Below are 27,509 nucleotides of genomic sequence, written 5' to 3'. Positions count from 1 at the left end.
GCCTCGTTTTCAAAGAGTTTGGCGAATTTATATTTAGAACTGTGCTAAATTTACACGGGGCTTCCCCAAAATTTCAATGGTCAAAACTGGACACCGTAAGCAGAACTTGACCATCATTATGGTATACAATGACTTTTGGAAGGCCAAAGAACGCATTTAGACTGGTTTCCTTTGCCCGACTATTCACTTTAAACTTTATTTAGAATAGACCATTTGCATTTCTCATTGATGTAAGCGGCATATTTTGTAATGACGTAAGGAACACCTGACAAAAACGGCACTTCCTGTCTATTACCTGACACATTTGTTACCGATGTCAACACGACGAAACGCGTTGTTTTTGGTGTAAATATCGGCGTGACAACTCATGATAAGATAATAAGTGCTTGAATAAGGTATTTTTATACTATTTTCTTATTTCTGAAACAGTCACAGATGAAATATAAGGGTAACTCGTCGCTTCAAAACACGTACACTTGTAGGCCCCCTACATTACGGGAGGCAATGTACATGTATACATATGCACATTAAAATTATACATAATGTACATGTCCGGTATATTTAATACCTATTTAACCAGAAACATTAAGTACATGTTTTGACAACACAGGCAATTTAAATATGATGAACATTTCTTTGCAAATAGAAACAGATTGCTAATTCACTAGGTCTACTTTAATCCCTATTGAGATTCCTCCTCTAGACTGTTTTATATTCGGACGTTTGATAGATGTCTCTCGTCGGAGACATCTATCAAACGTCCGAATATAAAACAGTCTAGAGGAGGAATCTCAATGGGGATTAGGTCTACTTTAGTCAGTATAAGTAAAGTGTACTAAGTTTGCTCTTGTGAGTTACACATGAGTTTCACATTAAGGGAGTACTCTGTAGAATGAGAGGGAGTATTACATCAGAAGATATTTAAAGAAATCTACTTGTCTTCCTTTCATTTTATGAAACATTAAATATTTATACATGTACCATGTATATAGAATGTATTTACAAATGTACATGTAAATATACATGAATCTTTTTTGGTTTATTTGGGACAATTATGATGACACTTCAAATGTTTTTAAGAAGAGAAATCAGTCTTCTGGTTGTCTATTTGATGATCCATTCAAATGTTTCTTGTGAGCAGCAATGAAAAAGAAAACCACAATTATACAAATTGGAGAGGATAAAACTTTTTCTTGACAGCCATAGGCCAATGTCTAATATCTATGAGTCAATAACATTTATTGAATTTGAAATACTGATGGATTTATTTGAGACTAAATATTCAATTTTATTAACAAACCAAATAATATACTGTATATTTAGTTTTCTCCATGTAAATCTGTAAACAAACATAAGACAAAATACATGTAAGGATCAATCCCTTCCTTTTTGGATTTTGATAAGAAAGCAATAGAGTATGATCAAAGCTTTAATATGCTAACATTGAAACAAACAGTCATTCTAGTTACATTCAGGCTTTTCATTTATTTAATATTTTGCGCAATTTCATACTCTCTTTTCAAAGATTTTAAGATTTAACAGAGATTAAGAATAAGATGTCAGAACTTGACTTTTGATATCATTGCAGCTGTTTGATAAAATAGTTACCACTAAATCTTAAGATTGCAAAGCAGTCAACCTACATGTATAACAAAATTTATTTGTGAATAACATATATATTAAATGAGGTAAAAAAGATAGAATTTAACTCTAATATTTAAACAGCGCAGTAAAACAAGAATAACTCCAGACTTTTTTGTATATACACATGTTACATGTATATACTTTACATTAAATCAGATCTTCACCTGTATTAGGTTTGAATGTCTTGTTACCTGTTCACATCTGAAGAAACACAAAATGCATCATCACTATTCTTTTTATTGTAATAAAATGTTGTATGTTTTTGGATGGTCCAGGTCCAGATCAGTGAACCTTAACTGAGGTGGTAGATGTATTAAGTTCAGCCTCTTACTAGCCATGTATATTTCCCCTTCTACTACAGAACAATGACATATTCATAACATAAAAGACTGCATCCTTGATACTCCAGAGGTTATTTTCACCGTCATTATATCCACTAGAAACTGTTGAACACTCAAAGCTGAATGGAAAATTATGACAAGAAATTTAAATGATATTTCATTAATCTCAAAATATATTTTTGCATCTAGAGAATATTGAAGAAACTCTAAGACTTGTGTTTGCAGGTCAGACTGTGAGTGCTTTTTGTCCTGCAGTGCTGCACTGTGCAAAATTGAAAACTTTGAGCAAATAAAAATTATTAGAATTTCTTATGTGTGTTAAATCTATTTATTAATAATTTATTTCTCAAGAAGAGAATAAAGGTTATGGCAGTAATTTTACCATTATAAAAACTGAATAAAAACCCCACTATCAATGGTTGCATGTTCAATGTTGCTCTCAAAAACATGTGTGCCACTTCATAGAAATCTGTTATTAGTTATCTTAAATTATCTTAATATGAAATATATTTTTGTAACACCATATTTTAATCTAAGTTTACAAAACTAAATGATCCTGCAGAGGTGTATCCTCAATACTCCAGGGGTTACTATCTACTGACATTATATCCACCCTTGGGCTATGGCATAGCAAAAATGAAGGCAACAGAAGACACAGGTAATTTGATCCTTTGATGATCTTGTACATCAAAATAATCTAATAATGGTACACTGTGGTTGACTGTGGCTTTGAAGTTGGACATCACTCACTCTCTGAAATCTAAAAGGATTTCTCTGCAGACCTGTGATTGGCCAGTTTTATTCTCATGAACTGCCTCCTGTTTATAATGGGATAGTTCAGGGGTGATTAGGATGTCTGTGTCTTAAACCCTGGAGTATCGAGGGTGGCAGGGTGTAACTTTCAATAATACCTTTAAAAGATGCATATACATTTGTATAGACTGTCCATATTATTCTATTGAAAGAAACCCTGAACATTGCATTTCTGTTTAAAGACTGTTCAGTTATTACTGTATACACATCTGATGCAAGGGAACTACATAAAGACAATTATCACTATCACTATCAGTGTCAATGGACACTGTTTCCATTTCTTGGGTAGGAAAGGGACAAGGAGCTGGAATCCGGGACATTTCGACTGACTCAAATGAAGGGAATACAGGCTACATGTAGCTCATAAAGTTTGGAATACAAATAAAACAACAAAGTGCTGTCATAACTTGTATTTTTCACTTTAAACACATTTTAATAAAAAATACTGGATTACATTTGTAGTGTATCTACAATGCATTTGTATAAAATTTCTCTCTGTCCATAAGTTATGATGTCCATTCTTTTAATCCAGTCCTTTCCTCACATGCATGTATGTCCTTCTTTCCCCGCACTATTCAAGACTGGAACTCTCTTCCGCAAGATCTTGTAATCTCAAAGTCGCTTGACTCCTTCAAAACTCGTCTTTCATCTCTAAATTAATTATTTTCTTCTCTTCCCCTGTTCATAGCCACACCTTCAACAATATCGACATGATCTTCAATATGATGAAGTAGGTTGGTTGATTATTTGGTAGATGTAGATTTAAGAACTGCTATCACGTCAAAGTTTTTCATAATTAGCTTCCTGTAATTAAAAATAAACATGTGATTAATTGTTACACTTTGACTAAAGTAATATGTCATTAATTGTCAGAAGAGCATTTGTCATTGATCTTCAATTCTGTAGTATACATGTAAATATAATATTAATGTTATTGATGAAAACTGGACTTGACAATCTACACAAAAAATATTAAACTTTAAAAGCTTTAACTTGTCTTATACTCTTGCAGGTGCTTTTATGTTTCATCTGTAACAATATAAAAATATTTCTGTCACAATTACATGCATATTTTTTTTTTATTTTAAATAATTACTATTGAATACATGTATAATATTGGATACTTCTCATTACTCTAAGAAAAGTTTGGAATTTAGACTGGTCAAAGTAATTGTTTGGAGGTGGCAGTATCTTATATTTACCTGGAATTTTTATGATAATTGTTTGAACCTAAATGATAATCAGATGATTTCTAAGAAATAGTTAATGATTTAATAAAATTCTATGCCTAATACAAATTTGACAGTATAGGCTTGCCTACATGCATAATTTACTTCATTTATCATATTTCAAGTCATTTGTGAAACAGCAAACTTTTCCCTATATCTGGTTATAAACGTCTATGCTTGACGTCTCCGCCATGTTAGCACTAAATACATATACATGTATACAGTACAGTAACTTACATGTACATTATATTACGTTTCTTCGTCACTGGTTCTGTATAGCATTCTTCGGATGTGGTCTTACTCAATTCCTTTCAAGTGCTAAAAGCTGAACATGTTGCTGACAAAAGGTTAATGTAGTTATTCGATGAACCAATAGACAACATGCATGCTGCAGACGCATCAGCTGTACATTGACCTGTTGAACGTGCGATTGTTTACATTGCCAACACTAGTTTTTTCGCCCGTATAAGAATATCCATGCATAATCTGCATCAATCTTCATATATTTTACACTGAGGAAAATATGTAATATCACGCTTTACATAAAATCCAAATTCTTCAAGCGATTGTCGCTTCGTAAGTTGTCCAAACGACAGTGCTTCGCCATTTTGACAACAGCTGTCAGGCACGCGATTTTGTCAGGTGTTCCTTACGTCATTACAAATTTGCCGCTTATATCATTGAGAAATGCAAATCATCTATTGTGGTACGGTTAGATTTGGAATCCAATTTTACATCACTGTGTCAAATATCAACGCACAATTTTCTTTATTTTTCTCATAATTGCAAATATTCGTTTTTCAAGAGGTGATTTCTTGTACGCCGCAATCAACCGTGAAATTTCATTAATTTTGATGCATACTAGCTATTTAAAGGCTTTTCATATATATTTTATATTAAATAATTATGGATTAACCTATTACTTTGTTACAGATACAGAAACAGTGGCAATATTGTAAAATATTCATAAATAAACGTCAAATAACTTAAGATTGTAATAAGTTAGTTATTGAATAGACAATTCAAAATAAGTAGGACGATATAACATAAAAATAAAATAAAAATGGACTCATAGTAGAACCACGTCCTCGTCGTTGAGTCTGGAAACATATATACATAGGTTAGGTATACATTGTATATGGCTAAGAGTTCTACAATCAATTAGAGTTAGCTCCCGTGGTACGGGTTCGGGGATCTTGAGACTGCTTGTACGCCATCGCCGTGATACATGACATGTAAAAGCAAGATTTTTCATATGTATCAACTGAAATCTTTAAAATTTCTTTGCTATATCAATCATATATGCATAATTGATTACAAGATTACAACAAATATTTTGAAAAGCCTTTAAATAGCTAGTATGCATCAAAATTAATGAAATTTCACGGTTGATTGCGGCGTACAAGAAATCACCTCTTGAAAAACAAATATTTGCAATTATGAGAAAAATAAAGAATATTGTGCGTTGATATTTGACACAGTGATGTAAAATTGGATTCCAAATCTAACCGTACCACAATTATTATCGTAGCTTGTTTTATTGTCGAGTAATATGTAATAAACATAATTCCTGGTACGGGGATCGGGTACGGTATCGGGGACGGCGTACACGAAATCACCTCCACCCTATTTTTATACTTCCCATCTGCAAACGCTCGTATGATTCGGATTTCAACATGGCGGACGACGAGGCAAAAACGAAATCTCTCCCTGGTAATTTTTGTTTTTGAAGCAACATGTATTTTTCATATTTAATATATGTAATTGTTTTTGTGATAAATATCTAACATTCAGTCGAATAGGTCCAATGAAATAATGTTTATACGTTGCAGTACTAAGCCTACTGTCAAGGCAAAACGTTAAAGATGCTCCACCGCCGACAGAGCATAAATGCAATGGTATTCATCATTTGAGCAATAATTGGTGTTTAATCGTGTATATATATGCCTAATTAACACAAAAAATAACATAAGATTTTTTTTGCCTTTGGTGCATGCGCAATCATTACTTCATTCCATATAGAATACAGTGCCACGGAATTTTCGTATTTTTAACTTGAAGTAAAATTAGACTTAGAAGCTCAAACTTTTCAATAGTGGTAATGATGTAAAGTTAGTAACTTTTATAACTGAAGAAAAATACTAAATCGTCTGCTCCTGTTTTTGATAGTGAAAAAATACCATTTGTCAGTGGTGGAGCATCTTAAATGTTTGGCTTTCAAAGTTTGTACTCGGTTAAAAAAAGTTTGGCTGTCAAAGTCTGAACTCGGGTTAAAGGATTTGTGCAGCCAAAATTTTTTTTTGATAATACGTCAGGATATTGCTTTGGATGAATGAAAAATTAAGTCCCACCCAACAAATCGCCTAGCTTTTAGTGCTATCGGTTGGTTTTGGTCGTGATTTACGGGTAGTGTCGACTACGGTTCAGAGATAATGAGCTAGGTGGTCACGTGGTCTTGTGATGTCAGAGTAGTCCGCGGCTACACAAGGTAAGCCTAGTACTATACATGTATACAGCATATATACGTATACGTTAGATCTACAATTTGAGTTTTTCGAGTAAATGGTTATTCTAGCTTTATGATGTAGATATTTTCAGTTTCAAAACATTCCATTTACACCACTTCAAAAATTCAAACAAGCATATATCTAACTTTAGATTAGATAATCAGTCCAATTTGATAGCGATATCAAAATGATGTTCGAATCAGTCTGGACTGAGATTTAGATAGCATACGATGTAAATTTCAGTGTAAAAAAAAAAACCAGTATAATGTAACACTATCTTTTTACGAGTAAAATCCCAAAATTTAGCATGAATATATCTAGAATCTGTGTTTTTATTTCATTCAAACTTCTGCTATAACGATGCAAACACGGCACAGTTTTTGAGTAAAAATAAAATGTGGACGGTAATCAGATATGTGATATTGGAGTTACAGTACCGAACTTATACCGAAAAAAATATGTATATCTCTATTGTTGCCTTTGAAACTTTATCCGTAACGTTTACTAAAAAGCAGAAATACATCAATGGTATTTCTGACATATGTTCCTATATTACAGTTTAAGTGTAGATTTAAATTCATTATTTCAAAATTGTACTAAATCCTTAAAATAGTATATTCATTGTCGACCGTTTTGTATATCATACCGAGATTTAATAGTATGATATATGAACATTTATCGTATAATCCAAAAAGTAACCACATAAAGTGTCTAAATGAAAATTGAAATTACCTGTATACAGGCATTAAAAATAGATATAATATCTTGTACCTTTTTAAAAATATACTAAGTGATATTTAAATAAGTATATTTAGTGTGATAATGTTGTAACCCTTCTTGTATGACTATACATGTACATTTAGATTCGAAACGGTGAAAATACATGCTTAGAATTTTTACTAATACCTTAGAAATTACGGAAGATTGCTATATGCCACGATTCCGTAATTACAGTACTAGACTGGAATTATTTTTAAGGTTAAACCTTTAGTTGAAATAGTTCTTAGAACCATTTTTGTTTCTAAATAAGTCACCTTCCATTTTTGTTTTACCTGTGTACGACATATATATATATATGTGTGTATGTAATATATATTCCTAGGTATGATAAGGTATATTTTATTTCCATTTGCTTTTACATCTTCATTTTAAAAATGGAGTTGACAATAAAAAACCTAGAGCATAGATGTACGGGGGTTCCATAATTCAAATCACAATCCAATTAACGGCCAGGTAATTACAGGTGAGTTCGATGAATGGCGTTGTGTACAGGTAAACAACATCCTGGTCAAGGTATTACATAACCATCAAACCAAAGGCATGGCTAATTATATATCTATAATATCGGTGTATCTACTCGTATATCGATTAAAAATTGAAAGCGACCGCACAGTCTGAAAAAATAGTTTGTTTTGCTTAATATCTCAATATTAAGATATTTTATAATATCAAAAGTAAATTCTTTCTACCACATGTTGAAACGTTTTGCGGCATTGTAATAAATGTATCTCGATTTATTCGGTTAGCAACACACAACACAATGTTTGTAATGATCAATCATCGGTGTGTACGTATGTTAAGCATCATATACTTGATGCTTTAATCAAGGATTTCTTAAATTGTTACGTAAAATTTCATTTTACAGTCACAAACTTTGCAATTCCAATGTATCAAAGATACAGACTACAGGAAAATATTATCTAATTAAAGCGTATTCGTTGCTGAACTCCTCGACAAAAAATCTGAAACTTTTATTTCTGTGTGGATTTTCTTTCATAATTACACGAAGATACCTGATATTAGAGCATAAATTAAGAGTTTTTGAAACATCGAATTTCACTCTTTTAGTTATTTATATTCGAGACAAAGTTATTGTACGATTAACTTCACTCAAAAGTAATCATAAAAAAAATCTTTGATCGGCTTTTCCTGTGACCGTCAATGATAGCACATCAGTTATAGTACAGCTATAAGCCACGGACTATTGTGACGTCACACGGTTTAGGGCTAGAAAATATGCATAATCGGGTGGTCAGAAAATTTGACCTCGATATCGGTGGTTTACAGGTTATTCGGGTCGTGCGCGGCATGGAGATGTTTCTACATGGTCTAATAATTATAAAGTCATTTCCAGCATAAACTGAAATTATCATTTTTGACTGCACAAATCCTTTAACATTTTATCGCCTCTTGACTCGATGCAGATATACAGTCATTTCATTGGACATTCGATTATTGTGTTAGATATTTATCACAAAAACTAGAAATTATAAAACAGCTGTGAAATAATCTGATAGAAACCGATTAATGAATAATTATGTTGGTTTAACTTTTTAATTGTCAACTTACAGTCCGCAATACCAATCTAAACGCAATGGCTTTGTAGCTATGGAAAACAATCACAATTATTTAACCTGATTTTTGTTACAGGGAAGGAGAAAAAGGCTCGGTCATTTGACTTCATGGCAATGTTTCAGGAGGCCCGCCAAACTGCCATTGAAAGAACAAAAGGTTGGTAGACAGACTAAAACATGTGCAAAATAACATCAATCATCAATGGAGTTTGACATTATGTCAATATAAATGTAACATGAACATGGACATGGTTTTAAAGGTATCAATTTTCCAAATAATTCTATTAGTTATTCTAAGTGAATATACCATTTTAAGTTATTAATTATTTTTCAGACAACACAGACTCCACTCCTCCAGATATAGAATCATTAGCTGTAAGTGAAAAAGTAAAATCAAGGAAAGAATCGAGCTCTTCATCTGACAGCGATAGTAGTGGTGATTCAGACTCAGACTCTTATAGTTCAGATGAAAAATCAAAATCAAAGACCAAAAAGGACACAATAAAGAAAAAGACAAATGGTTCAGATTCGTCGGAGGAAGATATTGGACCTCCACTTCCTCCTGATATGCTTGCTGCAAACAAAACAAAAAGGAGTGAAGAGGAGGATGACATAGGCCTACCTCTTCCTCTGGCAATAAGGGGAGCTGGAGGGAAGGACTCTGATGAGGAGGATAGTGAGGAAGAGGAGGAGGTAAGAAACGATTATATGGTCATGTATAATGTGCTCATTATGCCGATGTAATTGATGGTTTCCTCTAGATCTGTCCGTCAGAGGGTAAAAGTCAGGTTTCAATGCCTAAACAACTGGAGATTCAAATGAAATAACTGACAGGGCATCCATTTGACCCCTGACTTTTAGCAGATTCAAAAGTCAAATCACCATTTCTTAGAAATCTGAAGAGTCAAAACCTATAACAAATAGATATACACTGTACATGTACATGCTTCTATACCAAGCGTCAAATATGATCTTGGAATTGAAAGCAGGGTCTACTGGATGCCTTGTAACACTAGGTTAATTTCAAATACATGGTACATATAATCTAAAAAAATGTGAAAAGCCAAAAAAAGATACTGCATTACCTCCCCTTACTTTGTATTGGGGTTATACTGTCAGAAAAATATTCATACAATACATTTAGTTTTTATCAATCAGGATATTGTTCATGAATTGAAGAAAAAAATCTTTTCACCTTTCTATTTGTGCTTTAATACAAATATATACATGTACCAATTAAGATCTGCTTATTTTTTTCAGAGTTTGGACAGAAAAATTCCTTCTAGTCATGAAATTGTGTTGAACCATGGGGTGAAACCAGTAAGTATACTGGATGCACAAATGCTGTGAAAACAGCTATTCATTAAAAAATATTTACAATGCAGCATTTCATATCTAAACAATAAAGCAACTGAAAATGATTATGGAAAATCAGTTATGTTGCATTGCACAGCGACCTGCACAAAATTTTAACCCATATCGCTCATGAATATGAATGATGTATGGTTGAAATTTCAGTTCCTGACAATGCATTGATTAGATGTCCTAATATTTCTTGGTTAGTTATGTACAGTATTATAACACAGTAATCATATTCTCTTACTTAATCATGTCTTAATAGATGTACAAAATGCAATGTACTACATGACTATAAATATCAAAATCTGTCAAAAGGGTGACAATCAAAGAACTGACAATCAACAACAAATTTTAAGTCAATAAGAAATCAGAGTATTGATATAAAAAATAATTTGTAATACTACATGTACGAAAATGATTAAGTTAAGTTGTAAAGTTACCATCTTGTATATATATCATGTTTTAATGTACGCCACTTTGATAATTCTTTGTTGTACCAATAGGTATCGGCTCTAGCCTTGGATCCCTCAGGGGCCAGGCTGGTTACTGGAGGTGTAGACTATGAAATGAAGTTTTGGGATTTTGCTGGAATGGATGTATCCTTACAATCTTTTAGATCTATAAGACCTTGTGAATGGTAAGTCATCAAGCTTTACAATGCAAACAACACCATTTTATTGTGACACTGAGAATTAGCCAATAAATGACCTAGTGGTCCAATTAATTAAGTTTGTCGAGTATCGTTGGTTTGGGGTGTTTGACCAATTCATCGAATAAGAAATCTGTAATCGAGTTCTGTCAAAATTGTCCGATATCATGATAAGCAAAAGTGCATAATTAGCCTATCAGTAAAACACGTAGGAAATGTCATAGAAAACTTGTGGTAATCAATTGCTCATGTTTGTATTTGCTCATATCATTTCAAATATCAAGCATTTACCAAGGTAAACGGATTGAAGAATACATGCGTAGTAATGTAAATGTTCAGATGAGTATGATTTTATTTGCAAAAACATAAGCAACCTGAAAACATGGCAACATGTGTAGAAGAAAGTTTTTATGTTTTTCCTGGAAGATGTACATGATCTTCAATGGGACCCCAAAAAAATATGATCGATTTTTTACACAAAACTGAGGATAGATTATAAAATTACAACCGATTCCCAACACTAACATGACCCTGGCTGTTAATAGGATGTTAAACTAATATAACCCAAACCCCTTAGGCCATTATTTTGTTATCTCAATGTTCATGTCGAGTTTCACATGTTACTGTTTTGTCTTCAGTCATCCCATCAAACAGCTGCAGTACAGTTCCACAGGTGATACTATCTTAGTGGTATCAGGGAACAACAGAGCCAAGGTGCTTGACCGGGACGGCTTCGAGAAGATGGAGTGTTCCAAGGGAGATCCATATCTCTTAGATATGGCAAACACAAAGGTATGGTTTATAATGAGGTTTTCTATTTCACACACTTTAGGTAATGTATAATCTGGTAGTCTGGATGGAGTTAAATAACTCCTTAATAATATTTTCTTTTGTAATAGTGAAAAGATCTGGTTAGTATATATGCAAGCCAATTTAACATTATTGAAGAAGCAAGGTCGATTCCATATTAAGCAAATTAATGGAAGTATTAATGTTTTTAATATGTTATTAAGATAGGGGATGGGAGCCAAGTATATTTTGTAACATAAGCTATCAGTGTAGTGAATGTACCACCCACCTTCTATCCCCTGGCTCCCTAGGGGATGCCGGGGAAGGGAGATTGTATCAGGTGCCTTTGCACTTAGAGGTGATGGTTATTACCACATTGACACCCCTGCCCCCAGGTGATGGAGGGGGGTATGGCACTTGAGTGACAGTGGTAAAGAGCCTATCAATGTTGTGGTCATTCACTACACTGACCAATCAAATCCTGTTGTAGTAAATGGAGTTTAGGACTCAGGGTCCATCTTAGACAACAGGATCACTCTATAGCAGCGAGGCGTGGCGATAAGGCGTTTATTCATAATGGCGTGCTAGCTGTAGAGTAAAAAAATTTTGGGTTAGATTCTCTAAAAATTAAACCAATAACTCCATAATGAGTGAAGTAGACTCAGATGACAGTTCATCCCAGGTTGACATTGATGATTCAAAAAGAGTACGCATTTGGGCGGCTCATAAAAAGATATCAGTCTCAACTGTGAAAATTTTACTGGAATTGGGATATACAAGTTTGGAGGCCCTTGCTAATTTACATGAGATATCTCATACAAAAAGATATCTTATAGGGTAATATCCGCAAATCTCGGACAGCTGGTATGTTCGGACATTAAATGAATAAAACGTTAGTTGCATTAGGTGAATGTCTTGCATGAATCATTTTGTTTTCTCATGCCTTCGTTCCGACTGTGAGCTCGTCGTTTATAAATACACTTCCGGTATGAAGTCATGTATAACGATTAGAAACGGAAAATGTTCCGGATATTTTTCACCCTTTACGGCAAGGTTGTTGTCCTGTGAACATTTGAATCACATAGGTCATCTGAATCAATCATTGATACGTAAGTATTCTATGTCATATTGTGCAAAAAACTTTGGTTTTATAAATATTTAAATGGTATTAAATAATAAAATATGAAAAAAAAAAGATATTTGAATAATTATTTATTAATAAATTGATATTTTAAAGTGTCCGACATTGCAGGACATCATTTTCACGAGTCTGTTAATTTTGGACAGTACTAGTACATTAAATTTGATGAATTGGAAAAATTCTTTGAAATATTGAAATAAGATAAAAGTTAAATTGTTTCCTTTTTCAGAATGCCAAAAAGGACTTCACCAAATAAAAAGAGAAAATATATTCAACATAACTACAAGAATATGGAGGCAGCTGTCAGAGCTGTTAAATCTGGGGAGCTTTCAGTAAGATCAGCAGCAGAGAGATACGGACTCCCTAAATCTACCATCTATGATCGTGTTTCAGGAAGGTTTGATCTGAAAACAAAACCAGGGCAAAAGTCTGAAAAACTCAGAAACGTTAGGGCACGGATGTTGAATTCAACTGTAGTTGAAGGCTATTTCAAAGATCTTGGATCTGTTATTACAGATCTTAATCTGAAAAATGCACCTTCCAAAATTGGAACTGCGACGAGACCTGTAAACATATTGAGCACGACCCAGTGAACGTCGTTGCCCGTCGCGGAGTCCGCTCAGTAGTTGGCCGTACAAGCAATGACAGATCTAACATTACCATCATGGCCTGTGTCAATGCTGCTGGTACAAAAATGCCGCCCATGCTAATTGTTAAGGGGAAAACAAAGAATTCCCTTTTTTGGCTACAATACTGCGGCATCTCCCAAAGACTCCATGTGGACATACCACGAAAGAGCGTGGATGAATGAGGAACTGGGAGAGGAGTGGTTCAAGAACGTTTTTTTAAGACACTGTGGTCCTGAACGGCCACAGCTGCTCATCTTAGATGGACACTGCTCCCATGAGACGTTAGGCTTGTTGGAATTAGCCAAAAAGGAGGTAATTAGTATAATTGCCCTCCCGCCTCATACCACCCACTACCTCTAACCACTTGATAGGAGTGTTTTTGGGTCATTTAAAAAAGCCTTCAACAAAGCATGCTCGGAATATTTGTCCTTATCACCATGCAACCTCACCAATAAATGGACATTTCCGGAGTTATTCTCCAAAGTCTGGGAAGTCGGACTCACAACAGAAAACATCATTAGTGGGTTCAGAGAATGTGGAATCCATCCGTTCAATCCTAGCGCTGTTCCGAAATCTGCAATCCTGCCCAGTACAGTTTTTGAACGCCCAATACCTTCTTCAACTGTGACCTGTGGGGAACCAGCAACCACGAATGGGCCAGCTAACTCAACAGATTCTTCAGTACATACTACTCCGTCTCGGGCATCACAAGAAGAATTAACGGCGTCAGATTTGGATACCGAAGATTTGTTCAACTCTCCATTCAGCGAATCTTCAACTTTTGTTGGAGATATAGAAACTTTCGCTGCAGTAGCAAGCATTGCTCCTATGGCCAGTGACACCCAACACAACTTGCCATCATCCGTGACATCTGTCCGCAACATTGAAACTCTCGCTGCAGTAGCGAGCATTGCTCCAGCCGCTAGTACTAGTACTAATAACAGTCTAGACGATCCCCAACATTTGTTCAACCTTATCTGCTCTGGTGAGCTCGAAATTGTTGCTCAAGCAAATGACGAGGGTATTGCTACACTGCCATCATCGCTGTTGAGTCGGGATATTGATGAGTTATTTTCGCCACTTAAGAAAAATGACGTCAAGGCATGCGCAGTACAAGAAAAGAAGCCAAGTCGCGCAATAACATCTCACAGACTCCTGACAAGTGAAGAAATCATATTTGAAAAAAGAATTGTTGCCGAAAGAAAACAGGAAATAGAAACACTAAAAAAAGAAAGAAAAATGAAACGTGACATAAAGAAAAAAGGGAAACAGTAAACAGATCAGAATCAGTGAAATATAAATACTTTGCAAAACCGCTTAAAGATCTTCTTTACTTATCAGGGATATAATCATTGTAGCAAACACTCTTTTGAACTAATTTTAAATTACATTAATACCGGCTAGTATTAGCAAACTTATAGCTACAGAAGTGTACATGCATTAGCTTAGCAAATTTAAAGACCGACTGCTTATATTAAGTAACTCTCTTCGCATCTTATATTTATTGTATTTGTAAGTTCATACCCGATGGGTTAAAATCTCAAATTAAATTTTGTTCATAAGTGTTTGTTAAGTCTCCACTGACCACTCTTTTAAACACTATAATCAAATTATCGTTGTTAAGATTTTTTGATTTTTTTTTGTGTAAAAACGAAAGGTCTGTGTGAATCAACCGGCCTCTGTCGGACTTTAACGGCTCTCTGCACCTTCAGATTTATTATGTCAGAAATAGTTTGACTTCAAGTGTTCCGGAACCACTACCTGTTTTGTTATTAGTTTATTTGTACCGTTTCCGGATACAAGCATTAGTTAAGCCGTAACTGCTACCAGTCGTAGCCAGCAGACGCTAGCAAGTCGAAGAGACTGAAACTGTCCGAGATTAGTGGACATTACCCTAACTCATATAGAATATGAGATATCTCAAGTTTTTTTTCTAAAAAAGAACTGTTCAGCCTTTTGTTGAAATATCATTTGTAATTTAAGATATCTTACATAATAATTTTAATTATATAGCATATAGCAATTTTTATATAAGGTATCTTATATATTATATCATAATCAAGATATTATATATATATTTGCTTTTCGGATCAACATTGCTCTTTGAAAAATGTTGTGTTGGCTTAAAATAGGCTAGAATAATTTTCTAGAAAATGGCATAATGGATTATTAATTTCTGTGCTCCTCAATCATCATCTGTAAAATCAATAAAAATATATCAAAGTAGAATTCATTGGAAACTTCTCTGATATTTTGGCTCTTACAAGAATCAATGTAAGTGAGATTTTAGGACAAATAACAATGACATGGATCTACATAACATGACATTTTGATACTGTTATTTTTCTGTTTAAGGGGCATGCAGCAATGTTAAACTCAGGGTGCTGGCACCCAAAAACCAGAGAAGAATTTATGACATGTTCAAATGACTGGTAAGTAGGAGCTATTGTAGAAAAATAAATCTCTCTGATATTAAGCATTACTAGATATGTTGAAGGACATATTCCTTGGTAATAAAAGTATATTGTGGATCATTCTATAAGTTTTGCTATCTACATTGTCTATACAAGTGTGAATCAATCAATCTTGATAACATGAGGTGGGGTTTTACTAGTAAATAATTCATAGATTGGGTACTATAAAGTGAATAAGTGGTATATGGCTTTTAGGTGAATTAGACATTTCACATTCATTAGTACATATACCTGGTTACCAACAGTGATAAGAATTGTGTAAACTTTACATCAAATAGCAAATGTATGAGTACCAAAAGATGGGCTGGAAAAAATTAGGATAGGGTCATTTTAAATTCTGCTTTGAAAATCAGTATGTGTGTGAAGAATGATTTTGATCATATACTGTTTTATCACTGGCTATATGTTAAAGACATACTATATGTAACTATCAACAAAAAGTCAAGTTAGATTCGACCCCGATATTGTTAGTATCTGTAGATGTAGTTGAAATTAAGTCATATCTAAGAATATATTTAATGATTTCTTGATAACTTTGGTACAGTTGTTGTTGAAAGTCAATACATGTAAACATGCCTTCATTTTAAAGTGATCACCATACAAGTTACGATTATTGCCGAACGGAAGTCGGAAAGTTCATGACTCGTTCTCTGAAGACTTTGAAAAGACGTTATGTAGTTACGATAGTCACATGACGCCCTTGGCAAGACAGTTACAATGTGGGCTAACTTCGGTCTGTTTGACTAAATGGGACCCATCTAGCGATGTTCCAATATTTATTTGATTTTTATCCAAATTTTCTGAATCATTATCATTCATCTTGACCTCGATTTATTCCTGTCTCTGCATGATTTACAATAGGATTTTTTCTTCAATATTATTCTCAATCAAGAAAAAAATAAGACAGATACAGATATTTGGACTTAAATTTTATTTGACCTGTATATCTGATACGCATGTATTACATGATGGTCTTGCAGCACTGTTCGGTTATGGGATGTAACTATGGAAGGAAAGAAACACAAGCAATGTTTAAAACCCAGGACTCAACAGGGACGCAAAGTCATCCCCACAACGTGTGCTTACAGTAAAGATGGCCGCTGGGTAGCTACAGCATGTCAAGATGGATCTATACAGATGTGGGATCATAATAAATCATTTGTAAGTCTATCATTGCAAATGGTTATACCAATTTCAGAATTAGTGTTTGATTTATTGATGCTGTGTGTAGGGGCTTCAATATAAGATGACATGAACTTGATAGGAACAGTGATTTGGGATAAAAATAGTGATTCTAGACAAGGATTCAATCATTTTGTTGTTTGAAACATCAATCTTTCAAATCACCTTTGGAAACCCAGTGTAATTTAAGTACAAATGTAGGTATTTCAGATCGTTTCTTCAAAAACTTCCAGTTGTAGGAAAACGTTTCCATGGTAAACAGAAACTGTCACATGACAAAAGTTTATGTTTTTGTTTGTAGGTAACCGTACTGTGTCCATGGTAAACAGAAACTGTCACATGACTAAAGTTTATGTTTTTAGGTCATCTGACCGAAGGTCAGGATGACCTATTGTCATCGTGTTTTGTCCGTCGCCGTGCGCTGTGCGTCGTGCGTAAGACTATTTATACAAAAGCCTACTCCTCCTTCATCCTTGGATGGATTTCATCCATATTTGGTTTGAAACATCATTGGGGAAGGACAATCATATTTTATTTAAATGAGCCTGGTCCGACCCCTAGGGGCTGAGAGGTGGGGCCCCAAAAGGGCAAATTTTCTTAATTCAAGCTTTAAAATCCTACTCCTCCTTCATCCTTGAGTTGATTTCATCTATATTTGGTGTGAAACTTCATTAGGGAAGGACAATCATATACTTTATATAAATGAGCCTGGTCCGACTCCTAGGGGCTGAGGGGTGGGGCCCCAAAAGGGCAAATTTTCTTATTTTAGCTTTAAAATCCTACTCCTCCTTCATCCTCGGATGGATTTCATTCATATTTAGTGTGAAACATCATTGGGGAAGGACAATTATTTTTTTTATAAATGAGATAGGTCCGACCCCTAGGGTTGGGGGTTTGGAGCGACAAAAGGGCAAATTTTCTTCATTTTATCTTTAAAATCCTACTCCTCCTTCATCCTTGGAGGGGTTCATCCATATTTTGTATGAAACATCATTTGGGAAAGACAATCATTTTTAATAAAAAAGAGCTTGGTCCGACCCCTAGGGGTTAAGGGATAGGGCCCCAAAAGGGCAAATTTTCTTAATTTTAGCTTTAAAATCCTACTCTTCCTTCATCCTTGGATGGATTTCTTCCATATTTGGTGTGAAACATCATTGGGGAAGGACAATCATATTTTATTTAAATGAGCCTGGTCAGACCCTTAGGGGCTGAGGGGTGGGGCCCCAAATGGGGAAATTTTCTTAAATTAATTAGCTTTAAAATTCTACTCCTCCTTCATCCTTGGATGAATTTCATCCCTATTGGGTGTGAAACATCATTGGGAAAGGTCAATCATATTTAATAGAAATGAGTCTGGTCCGACCCCTTGGGGCTGAGGTGTTGGGCCCCAAAAGGGCTAATTTTCTTAATTTTAGCTGGCCCACATCCTGTTTTCAGGTTTCGGTCTCTGATCTGGATGAAAATTGGTCTATAGGGGTTTTAATTGATGCAGAACAACATGCAAACATTTTCATAAAGGTTTTGGTAGTCCAAGATGGCCGCTAGCCCACTTCCTGTTTTAAGGCTTCAGTCTCCGATCTCAATGAAAATTGGTCTATGGGGGTTTTAATTGATGCCGAACAACATGCAAACATTTTCGTAAAGATTTTGGTATTCTAAGATGGCCGCTGGCCCACTTCTTGTTTTCGTTTCAGTCTCCGATCTCAATGGAAATTGGTCTATAGGGGTTTTGATTGATTCTGAAGAGGGAACTTTAGGTGAGGACAATCATATTTTATAAAGGACCGAGCTAAGACCCATGGGGATAGTACGGTGGAGGTCCAAAATGGGAGCTTTGCTGAAATTTGGCTTTAAAATCTGACTCCACCTTATATTAATCCTTGAATGGGTTACAACCATATATGGATGAAGGGCTACCAAGTTTGTTCAACAAATGACATTAACCTATTTCAGAAACTTACATATTCAATTAACCAATACTTTATACTGTGACTTTGTTATTTTGTGCCATGAGTCAGATGACCGTTAAGGCCCATGGGCCTCTTGTTATGATAGGTTACCAGTTTGATCTCTAAAGCAACAACCAAGCTTGATTAATACATTTATGAAACTGTGTTTGACAGTTTTAAGGCTCTTGAAATTTATGAAAAAAGTATTATTGGCTCTTTTCAAGTTTTCATGGAAATACTAATGCAAGTAAATAAGTTTTCTGGAACACAACAAATTCATCAATATGAGCTCAAAAATGTTTTATTTTATTCATTTCATTATCAGATTTCATTAACAAGCAACCAATGGTTAATTAGTACTGCAATACAAATGCATGTCAACATGTTGACCTTTGTAAAGGGCATTTGTCCAGAAATGATTTTCGAGAATTACTATCGCCTACATGTACATGACTCCACCTATTGCTTGGCTTTGTCTTGCTGACTAAGATCTGCAGTTTTCTGTTGGAAAGCCAGAAATGAATATTTCAGTGCTTGAAGCTCCATTGTTAGGTCACCTTACCAGAAGAGTCAGGATGACCTATTGTCATCTTGTTGTTTGTAGGTAAACGTTTCCATGGTAAACAGAATCTGTCACATGACTAAAGCTTATGTTTTTGTTTGTAGGTAAACGTTTCCATGGTAAACAGAATCTGTCACATGACTAAAGCTTATGTTTTTGTTTGTAGGTAAACGTTTCCATGGTAAACAGAAACTGTCACATGACTAAAGCTTATGTTTTTGTTTGTAGGTAAACGTTTCCATGGTAAACAGAAACTGTCACAGCAATGGGAGTGATACGTCATGTCTCTGCTTCAGCTACTGTGGACGGATACTGGCATCTAGGGGAGGTAACTCCAACAGATTTAGTAGATTTTCAGACCAATTCACACATTTTTGTAATTTTCACAATTGACCTATTATTTGACAGTTAGACCCTCAGCATGTCTATATCGTCTACAACTGTACCTCTTCTTTATTGTAGGAGATGATTCTCTCAAGACATGGGATATGCGTAGCTTCAAGAAACCACTCAATGTTGTAAATGGGCTTGACAATTTCTTTTCATTGTAAGAATCAAAATTGAACTTTTATGAATAGATTTTTTTATTTTCTGATTGAAACCTTTGGTATTTTGTTAGTCGCCTTGGAATTATCACTTTTGATTCCTGTTTACTTCATTGGAAAGCACCCAACTTTAGATCTAAATAACTTCCATCTTTTAATACTCACTGAAGTATGTTTAGGAAGCATTGTAATGTTATCTAGCTTCTTTGTATTAACAGCTTCACATGACAACATTTACTTCAGGAGAGTTAAATTAAATAAGTGAATGTCATTGTCTATCATTCCAATACTTATGTTGCATTTCTTTTACTTTCAGTACAGATTGTGTTTTCAGTCCGGATGATCAAATGATTATCACAGGGCTCTCTGTCAAAAAGAATGCTGGCAAAGGGAAATTACTGTTTTATGAACGAAACACTCTTACAAAGTTATCAGAACTTGAAATATCAGACACGGTTAGTGGTGACATTATTAACTCATTATTTTCTGTGAATGAAACTACACCAGTGTTATGATTGTTTCTCCTTCGATAGTATTAAAGGGTATGATAAATGCTGCTGATATTTGTTACCAGTAAATCAATTTATTGTTATTTCCATTTTCTGCAGGACCAATTCTTAGTTTCTTACTCCTGATGTTCAGTTTCTATGCAATATATTGGGAGTGTGGAAGTTTGAGGATGTCCATTCTCAGCTGAAAAAATGGTTTAATTAGATTTGGCAGCGATAGACATTCTTTATTTTTGTCCATCAGATATATGTATGTTACCTCTTGTTTTAAAATTTGTTTCTACAGAGTGTGGTACGGTGTTTGTGGCATCCAAAGCTTAACCAAATGGTCGCTAGCTGTGCTGATGGCCAGGTCAAGCTTTTCTATGATCCCAAAAAAAGTCAGAGGTAAGTCTTCACTTTTGTGCAAATTCTACAGCAATTATTTGCTATTTTCTTGTATTCTATCCAAGTGCTGTTATTAATGCCGTCGGACTTGATGAATAAAATGTTGTACATGCTTAACTAACACAACACAATATAGCAGGTGATTATAAAAATGAAACAATTTTTAATCCCAAACTAATCTATCAGTTCCCAAAGAAAGTTGTTTCTTGAACTGTGGACCAGCTTTCTTGTAGACTTTGTTTCTCTTATATGAAAAATTCTATTTGACCCATATTCATCTGATCTAAAGTAAACATAATAGAGAAGTGACCTTCTACTAAAGGCACAACTGATGTTTATTGGTCAGTAATGTAGCCATCAGCTGCTACAAGATTTGGTGGACTGTCATTAAAGTGAACAGTCAGGCAAGGATGGCTAAAGTCGGTAAAAATGGTGTGAATGTATCCAGTATAATTTCTTATGAAATAGAAAAATAAAATCTCTCGTCAAAATCTGTCTGCGTACAAAGAAATTAATTTAAAGTATGGGAATTCTAAAATGTCCTTCCGGAACACTATGTCCGTGGTTACATTTCCACACAGCCTCGCTTTCAATGCTTTCAACTTTTCTTTACTTTAATGGTCAGAACTGGGAAACTAAGCAGAACTTGACCGTCGTATTAATATGTGAGAACTTTTGGAAGGCCAATGAATGCATTTAGACTGGGGTTTTTTGCCCGACTATTCACTTTAAAAAAAAAATATTGTAACTGCACATCACTGTAAACCAACTTTTTTTGCCACTACTAAAATTCATGATTTCTTTTTCAAAACAAATTCACAAAGAAAAAAATTCATGGATTAAAAAAAATGAATGGTAATTGCTATCAGTATCATTTTTAGATGTTAGTTCAGGCAGATAAACATTCTTGAATTTACTTGGATCACAAAAATCACAAAAGTTAGTCGCACTGGAAAGAAAGTTTAACACTAGCCTCCTCTCACACTATCCCCCACCTGTCAAATTGTGTCCCTCCAGTTACACAGTCCCATACCCATCATGTAAACTTCTAACTACAGAAAGAAAAACATTGCATCATACTCAATACAGCAAACATGGCAATATCAATGATGAATGATACATTTAATTGGTACTATAAATTAATAGAGTTAGTGGACTGTAATAAATCTAATTGGATATCAGAAATATATTGTTTATTTTTGTGAATTTCAGAGGTGCAATGTTGAGTGTTGTTAAAGCAGAAAGAAAGAGTCGACAGATTAAGGTGATGACGACCCAACAAATTATAACTCGTAAGTAATAATAATTAGTATGCACTTAATTACTACATAATAAGTATCAAATTGTATTATGTTATGATTTATTCCATCTCTTCTTTGGATAATACAGAGTTATCTCTCTTCTGTGAAGGTGATATGATGTCATTATTTTAATAACATTTTGTGAACAAAACATTTTCACTGAGAAATGTGATGTTATTGGTACATTCACAAACGTATTTCATCATAATCAATACCTACTCACAAGAACAAATCATTCTTTAGTAAGTGAAGAATGAATATGCAGAATAAAATACAGTCAAACCACAGTATGTAGAATATTTATATGATTGATTTTGTTACAGCGTATGCGCTGCCTATGTTCCGTGAGGGTCGGCCCACCAGTACACGTAAGGCAGAAGAAAGAGTGAGAAAAGACCCAGTCAAGTCTAGGAGGCCCGACCTACCCATCACTGGGCCAGGTAAAAAAATCATATTACCGCCCCTGAATTATCACAATGGACTGCACTAGTCTTTGTCAAAGAATTGCCTAAATGTATCTTCAGGGGTGAATGATTTAATATCTCATCCAGCTTAGTCTAAAATGTATTTAAATTTTTTACAAGTCAAACCATCATCCTTCATAATTTTACCACTAAAAAAAAAATTAAAAATCTAGGTCACAAGTAATATGGAATTTATTATCTGAACAAATCCATCAATTTGAAGTTGTATATATACTTTCAGTCTCATTAAAACTTGTATAGATTCAGAGGTGAAATAAATACTTAAGAATTTTCTGTAAAATATAAATGCCCCTGCCACATGCGATTTCTGGACATGATGGGAAGGGAACAAGGTTATGTACATAGCAACAAAATTTTATCTACCTAGGTGAAGGCGGCCGAGTTGCACAAAGGGGGGCAACTCTATCACAGTATGTGGTCCAGAATCTTGTCCTTAAAAAACCCGACAAATATGAGAACGATCCAAGGGAGGCTATTCTGCGACATGCTAAAGAAGCAGAGGAAAATCCATTTTGGGTGGATCCAGCTTACAAAAAGTAAAAATTTAATATATTTTCAAAATTTTGTATTTAAAATGAAAATGTTCTATTATGATTTCAAATTATGTGTGAGATTTAAGTGTAGCAAACTATGTCTATAACAATATTTTTCTGAAAAAATGGTTTGAGTATGATAAATGTGTCGATCCCTTCAAATGAATCTAACATTTCTCTCTCTTGCATTCATAAAAAAAATGTAAAAAAAAAAAATTAACAACAATCAAAATGCAAGCCAGATTGGACATCAAGTGAAAAATATTATTTTCAGAAATCTCTTCTTAGAAAAAAAGCAGCTGAACTTATGCCATGGTGCAGTGTCTGTCCATCCATTGTCTAATTTTCCATTTGTAGTTTTGTATATTGTTCTATCGTAAGAAATTTTGGACAAAAAATCAACAGGATCGAGACTATATTCACCCTAATATTACAGAAAACATAATTTTACGAATTTTTCTATTTTCGGTCAGCAAATTTGCATGTATGGTATATTTCAAGCTCAAATATCTCAAAAAGTAGTTCGAGAACACCCATTTATCTTTACAGATTTGAAATCTACATGAAAAATGCAAGAAAATAAGACCTGTTAGAAAAAAATGACATGGGTTTTCCCAAAAGTATGGAGCTACCTTAAATCACTACTATAGTCAGAGTTCTTCATGGAATGTAACCAAAATTGACCAGAAACATCTTTGGGAGAAGGGCCGGAAACAGAGTTTGTATAAATTTTGGCTCTGACCCCCGGGGCAGATGGGGCAGAGCCCAATAGGGGAAATAGAGGTAAATTCTTTAAATCGCTACTAGTCATAGAGTTCTGCAGGGAATGTAATCAAATTGGGCCAGAAACATCCTTTGGGGAAGGGGAACATAGTTTGTATACATTTTGGCTCTGATCCCCTGGAGGCTACAATCTCATATCACATGTGTCATGTTATTCTTACATTTGCTTGTGTATAAAAAAAATATTGAAATTTCTCTTTGGAACTATTTTTCCTAAATAACCTTTTTATGAAATCAAAACTTGTTATTTGTGTTTTAGTTCTTACTTGCTTATGTCTGATCGTGATCTCTTAGATGCAATCATTAGTTATCGTATATTTGAATCTTAAAAATTAATGCATGACTTGTAGTTTGGCTCAAATGATCTTAGTTATCGATGGGGCGTAAAATTAAAAAAAAAACAACAAAACAACAAACAAAAAAGAAATCTGTTGAAAAGCTTTTTTATTATTGACTTCCACGCTGTGAAGTTTATCACTAAGGAAGGGTACACCAATTGAAATACAGATATCTATTCTCACGAGTACAATACAGATGTCTATTCTCATGAGTAAAATGTTTGTTTGTTTGATACATTCACGTCCTATGAACAGGTATGGTTATGTAAGGACGGCCTCCCATGTATGCTGTGTGTTGGGTGTATGTTGTGCGAGGTTCGTGTTAACGAGTAAAATACAGATCTCTATTCTCACTACGTCTAGAGAGTGGGGATTAGAAGTATTGAAAATAGATTGGGATTATTGTATTATTGAATCTCATGTGAGGGCGGGCTCTCCTGTATTGGCTGTGTTAAATAAAAATCGCATAATGTGGAAATAAAAGCATGCTTCCATTTGATTCTCCCAGTCATTATATATGCCGAATTTCGATAAGTCCTTACTATGCACTTTATCATCGTCTGTATTACGGACTAATAAGTTTCACAAAACAATCATCTGGCATTTTACACACGCAGAGCACCGGAGGCCAATAGTACATGGAACCAAACCAAAGACAAATATGCAAAAAATATGTTAACCTCGCTGAAAGGCACACAGTGGCACACAAAGTTTATAGTTCATCACACAATATATTTTGTTCATCAAGCAGGGAACGGAACCAATGGGCCCAGTAATTTTGACTTCGTGATGTGTGCAGTTTGTAGTCTGACTTTTGGACATTTTGTTTATTCGTTGACCAATTGGAGTATGCTGCAATGAAATAGTAATATTAAGACTATTTATGTAATCTTACGACTCGTAACATGAAGCAAAGGAATAATAATAATGGAGACAATTGTTGTTGATAATGTCATTTATTAACGACTTCCCCAATAATACTTACAAGACTTTCCCCTATTCCAAGGTGACAAGGCGGATATATCGCTGTCTTTCAAAGCACACGAAAATCATATGAAATACAGACATACTGTAAAATAATTTACCTTAACAATCGATCAATAACAAAATCTAGTATGGTAACATATTTAAATCAAATTACTAAAATCCTTTTTGGAAGGCGTTATAGAGTTGACGGTAGTCTACTCTGTGACATTTTAATTACGTGTGAGGTTATTAGTGTCGGGTTGTCACTATTTAATGCCCAGGAACTACGTTTAAAGCTGGCCTGTATAAAATCCGACATCCGGTCTTTGAAATTCGGATTGACATTCAATTTGATACACAAGGATAATTTTGGTAGAACTTTAATGGGAATTGAAGTACACGGCAAATCAAATGCCACTTTGTGACAATTTTGTTTAAAAAGCAGATGCCTTTCGAAGATAACTTCAGACAGACGCCAGAAGTAAATGACAAATAGTTTTAATGAAATATAATAATTTTCTATTCTAATTTGTTGCTAGAGTGGCTCCTGTGAGGTAGGCTCTAGCTTCCGTCCTCTAGCCGAGGCACACCAAAGTCTTATAAAAAGTGGTGTATATGTTCCTTTGCGTTCAGCATACAGATTAGGACGACTGTTTCGCCCGTTGTCAGAATTATAAATCTGATTAAAATACAGATCCTTCTAACCACTCCGTTCAGTCAAATGTAGTAATAATGAGGATTTGTGTTCCAGACTGTAACATATCCCTATTAATGTCAGAAGCATTAAAATGGTGTCTAGTGTGTTGTCGGGGCATAATCTGTGTCCCAAAACACGCACCTCGCACAACATACACGCAACACACCGCATACATGAGAGGCCGTCATTACATGACCCTAGCACTTAATAAGACGTTAATTAATCAAACAAACAAGCATTACACGCTTTACACACGCAACACATTGCTTGCATATCCCTGACTGGCTGTGATATACAGTGTGTAGCGTGTGTGAAGTGCGAGGTGCGTGTTTTCGGAGACTGCGGCGAGGTGCGTGTTTTCGGAGACTGCGGTATGTTAGTGTTGTCTTCTTGTATAGTGGAACTTTTGGCCTTTTTATAGTGCTATATCACTGAAGCATGCCGCCGAAGACACCAAGCAACACACCCCACCCGGTCACATTATACTGACAACGGGCGAACCAGTCGTCCCACTCCCTGTATGCTGAAAGCTAAGCAGGAGTAGAAACTACCACTTTTATAGACTTTGGTGTGTCTCGGCCAGGGGACAGAACCCAGAGCCTTCCTCACAGGGGCCAACGCTCAACTCAAGGCCAAAAGTGAGGTGGTGTCAAGGGAGACATTTTTTATTTGATTAACGTCCTATTTACAGCCAGGGTCATGTTAGGACAGCCTCCCACAATGCAGTAGCATGTGTGAAGTGCGAGGTGCGTGGTTTGGAAAACTGTAGTATGTTCGTGTTGTGTCTTCTTGTAGAGTAGAAGTATTGCCCTTTTATAGTGCTATGTCACTGACGCATGCCGCCTAGGACAAAGCAACACACCCCAACCCGGTCCCACAATCCTGACAAATGGCGAACCAGTCGTCCCTTTATCTTTCCTAATGCCTCCCCTGGCACCGCCTCACTTTTGGCCTGGAGTTGAGCTTTCGCCCCTGTGAGGAAGGGTCTGGGTTCTGTCCCCTGGCCGAGACACACCAAAGTCTATAAAAGTGGTAGTTTCTGCTCCTGCTTAGCGCTCAGCACAAAGGAAATCGGACGACTGGTTTGCCCGTTGTCAGTACAATGTGACCGGGTGGGGTATGTTGCTTGGTGTCTTCGGCGGCATGCTTCAGTGATAAAGCACTATACAACGGCAACAGTTCAACTATACAAGAAGACACAACACGAACATACCGCAGTCTCCCAGTACACTCACCTCGCACAACATACACGCAACACACCGCATACATGGGAGGCCGTCCTTACATGACCATAGCTGTTAATAGGACGTTAATGAATCAAACAAACTAACAAACAAACAGGG

At 35.1% G+C, this 27,509-nt stretch overlaps 1 protein-coding gene and 1 long non-coding RNA gene across 3 annotated transcripts; one reads left to right on the top strand and one right to left on the bottom strand.

The window, feature by feature from the left end:
• Positions 1-217: 217 nt before the first annotated feature.
• Positions 218-24,275, top strand: LOC138310324 (WD repeat-containing protein 70-like). Of its 2 annotated transcripts, none has more exons than XM_069251493.1 (16): positions 218-395; positions 8,965-9,045; positions 9,223-9,581; positions 10,149-10,208; positions 10,751-10,884; positions 11,535-11,688; positions 15,811-15,887; positions 16,910-17,090; positions 19,851-19,950; positions 20,085-20,169; positions 20,484-20,622; positions 20,963-21,063; positions 22,276-22,355; positions 22,688-22,804; positions 23,217-23,385; positions 23,932-24,275. In XM_069251493.1, the coding sequence occupies exons 2-16, from the start codon at positions 8,997-8,999 to the stop codon at positions 23,963-23,965; spliced, it is 1,839 nt and encodes a 612-aa protein (XP_069107594.1). In that variant the 5' UTR covers positions 218-395; positions 8,965-8,996; the 3' UTR covers positions 23,966-24,275. The 2 variants fall into 2 exon arrangements, with proteins under 2 accessions (XP_069107594.1, XP_069107593.1); XM_069251492.1 differs by lacking the exon at positions 218-395 and adding an exon at positions 5,513-5,740.
• On the bottom strand, positions 3,197-4,726 carry LOC138310330 (uncharacterized). Its single transcript, XR_011206405.1, has 2 exons — positions 4,265-4,726; positions 3,197-3,602 (listed from the first exon to the last, which is right to left on the bottom strand). It is a non-coding gene; the product is annotated as an uncharacterized lncRNA (long non-coding RNA).
• Positions 24,276-27,509: the final 3,234 nt, after the last annotated feature.

Source organism: Argopecten irradians, chromosome 16 (genome assembly GCF_041381155.1).
Source record: "Argopecten irradians isolate NY chromosome 16, Ai_NY, whole genome shotgun sequence".
Lineage (NCBI taxonomy): Eukaryota > Metazoa > Mollusca > Bivalvia > Pectinida > Pectinidae > Argopecten > Argopecten irradians.
This window is presented reverse-complemented; position numbering and strand designations above follow the sequence as displayed.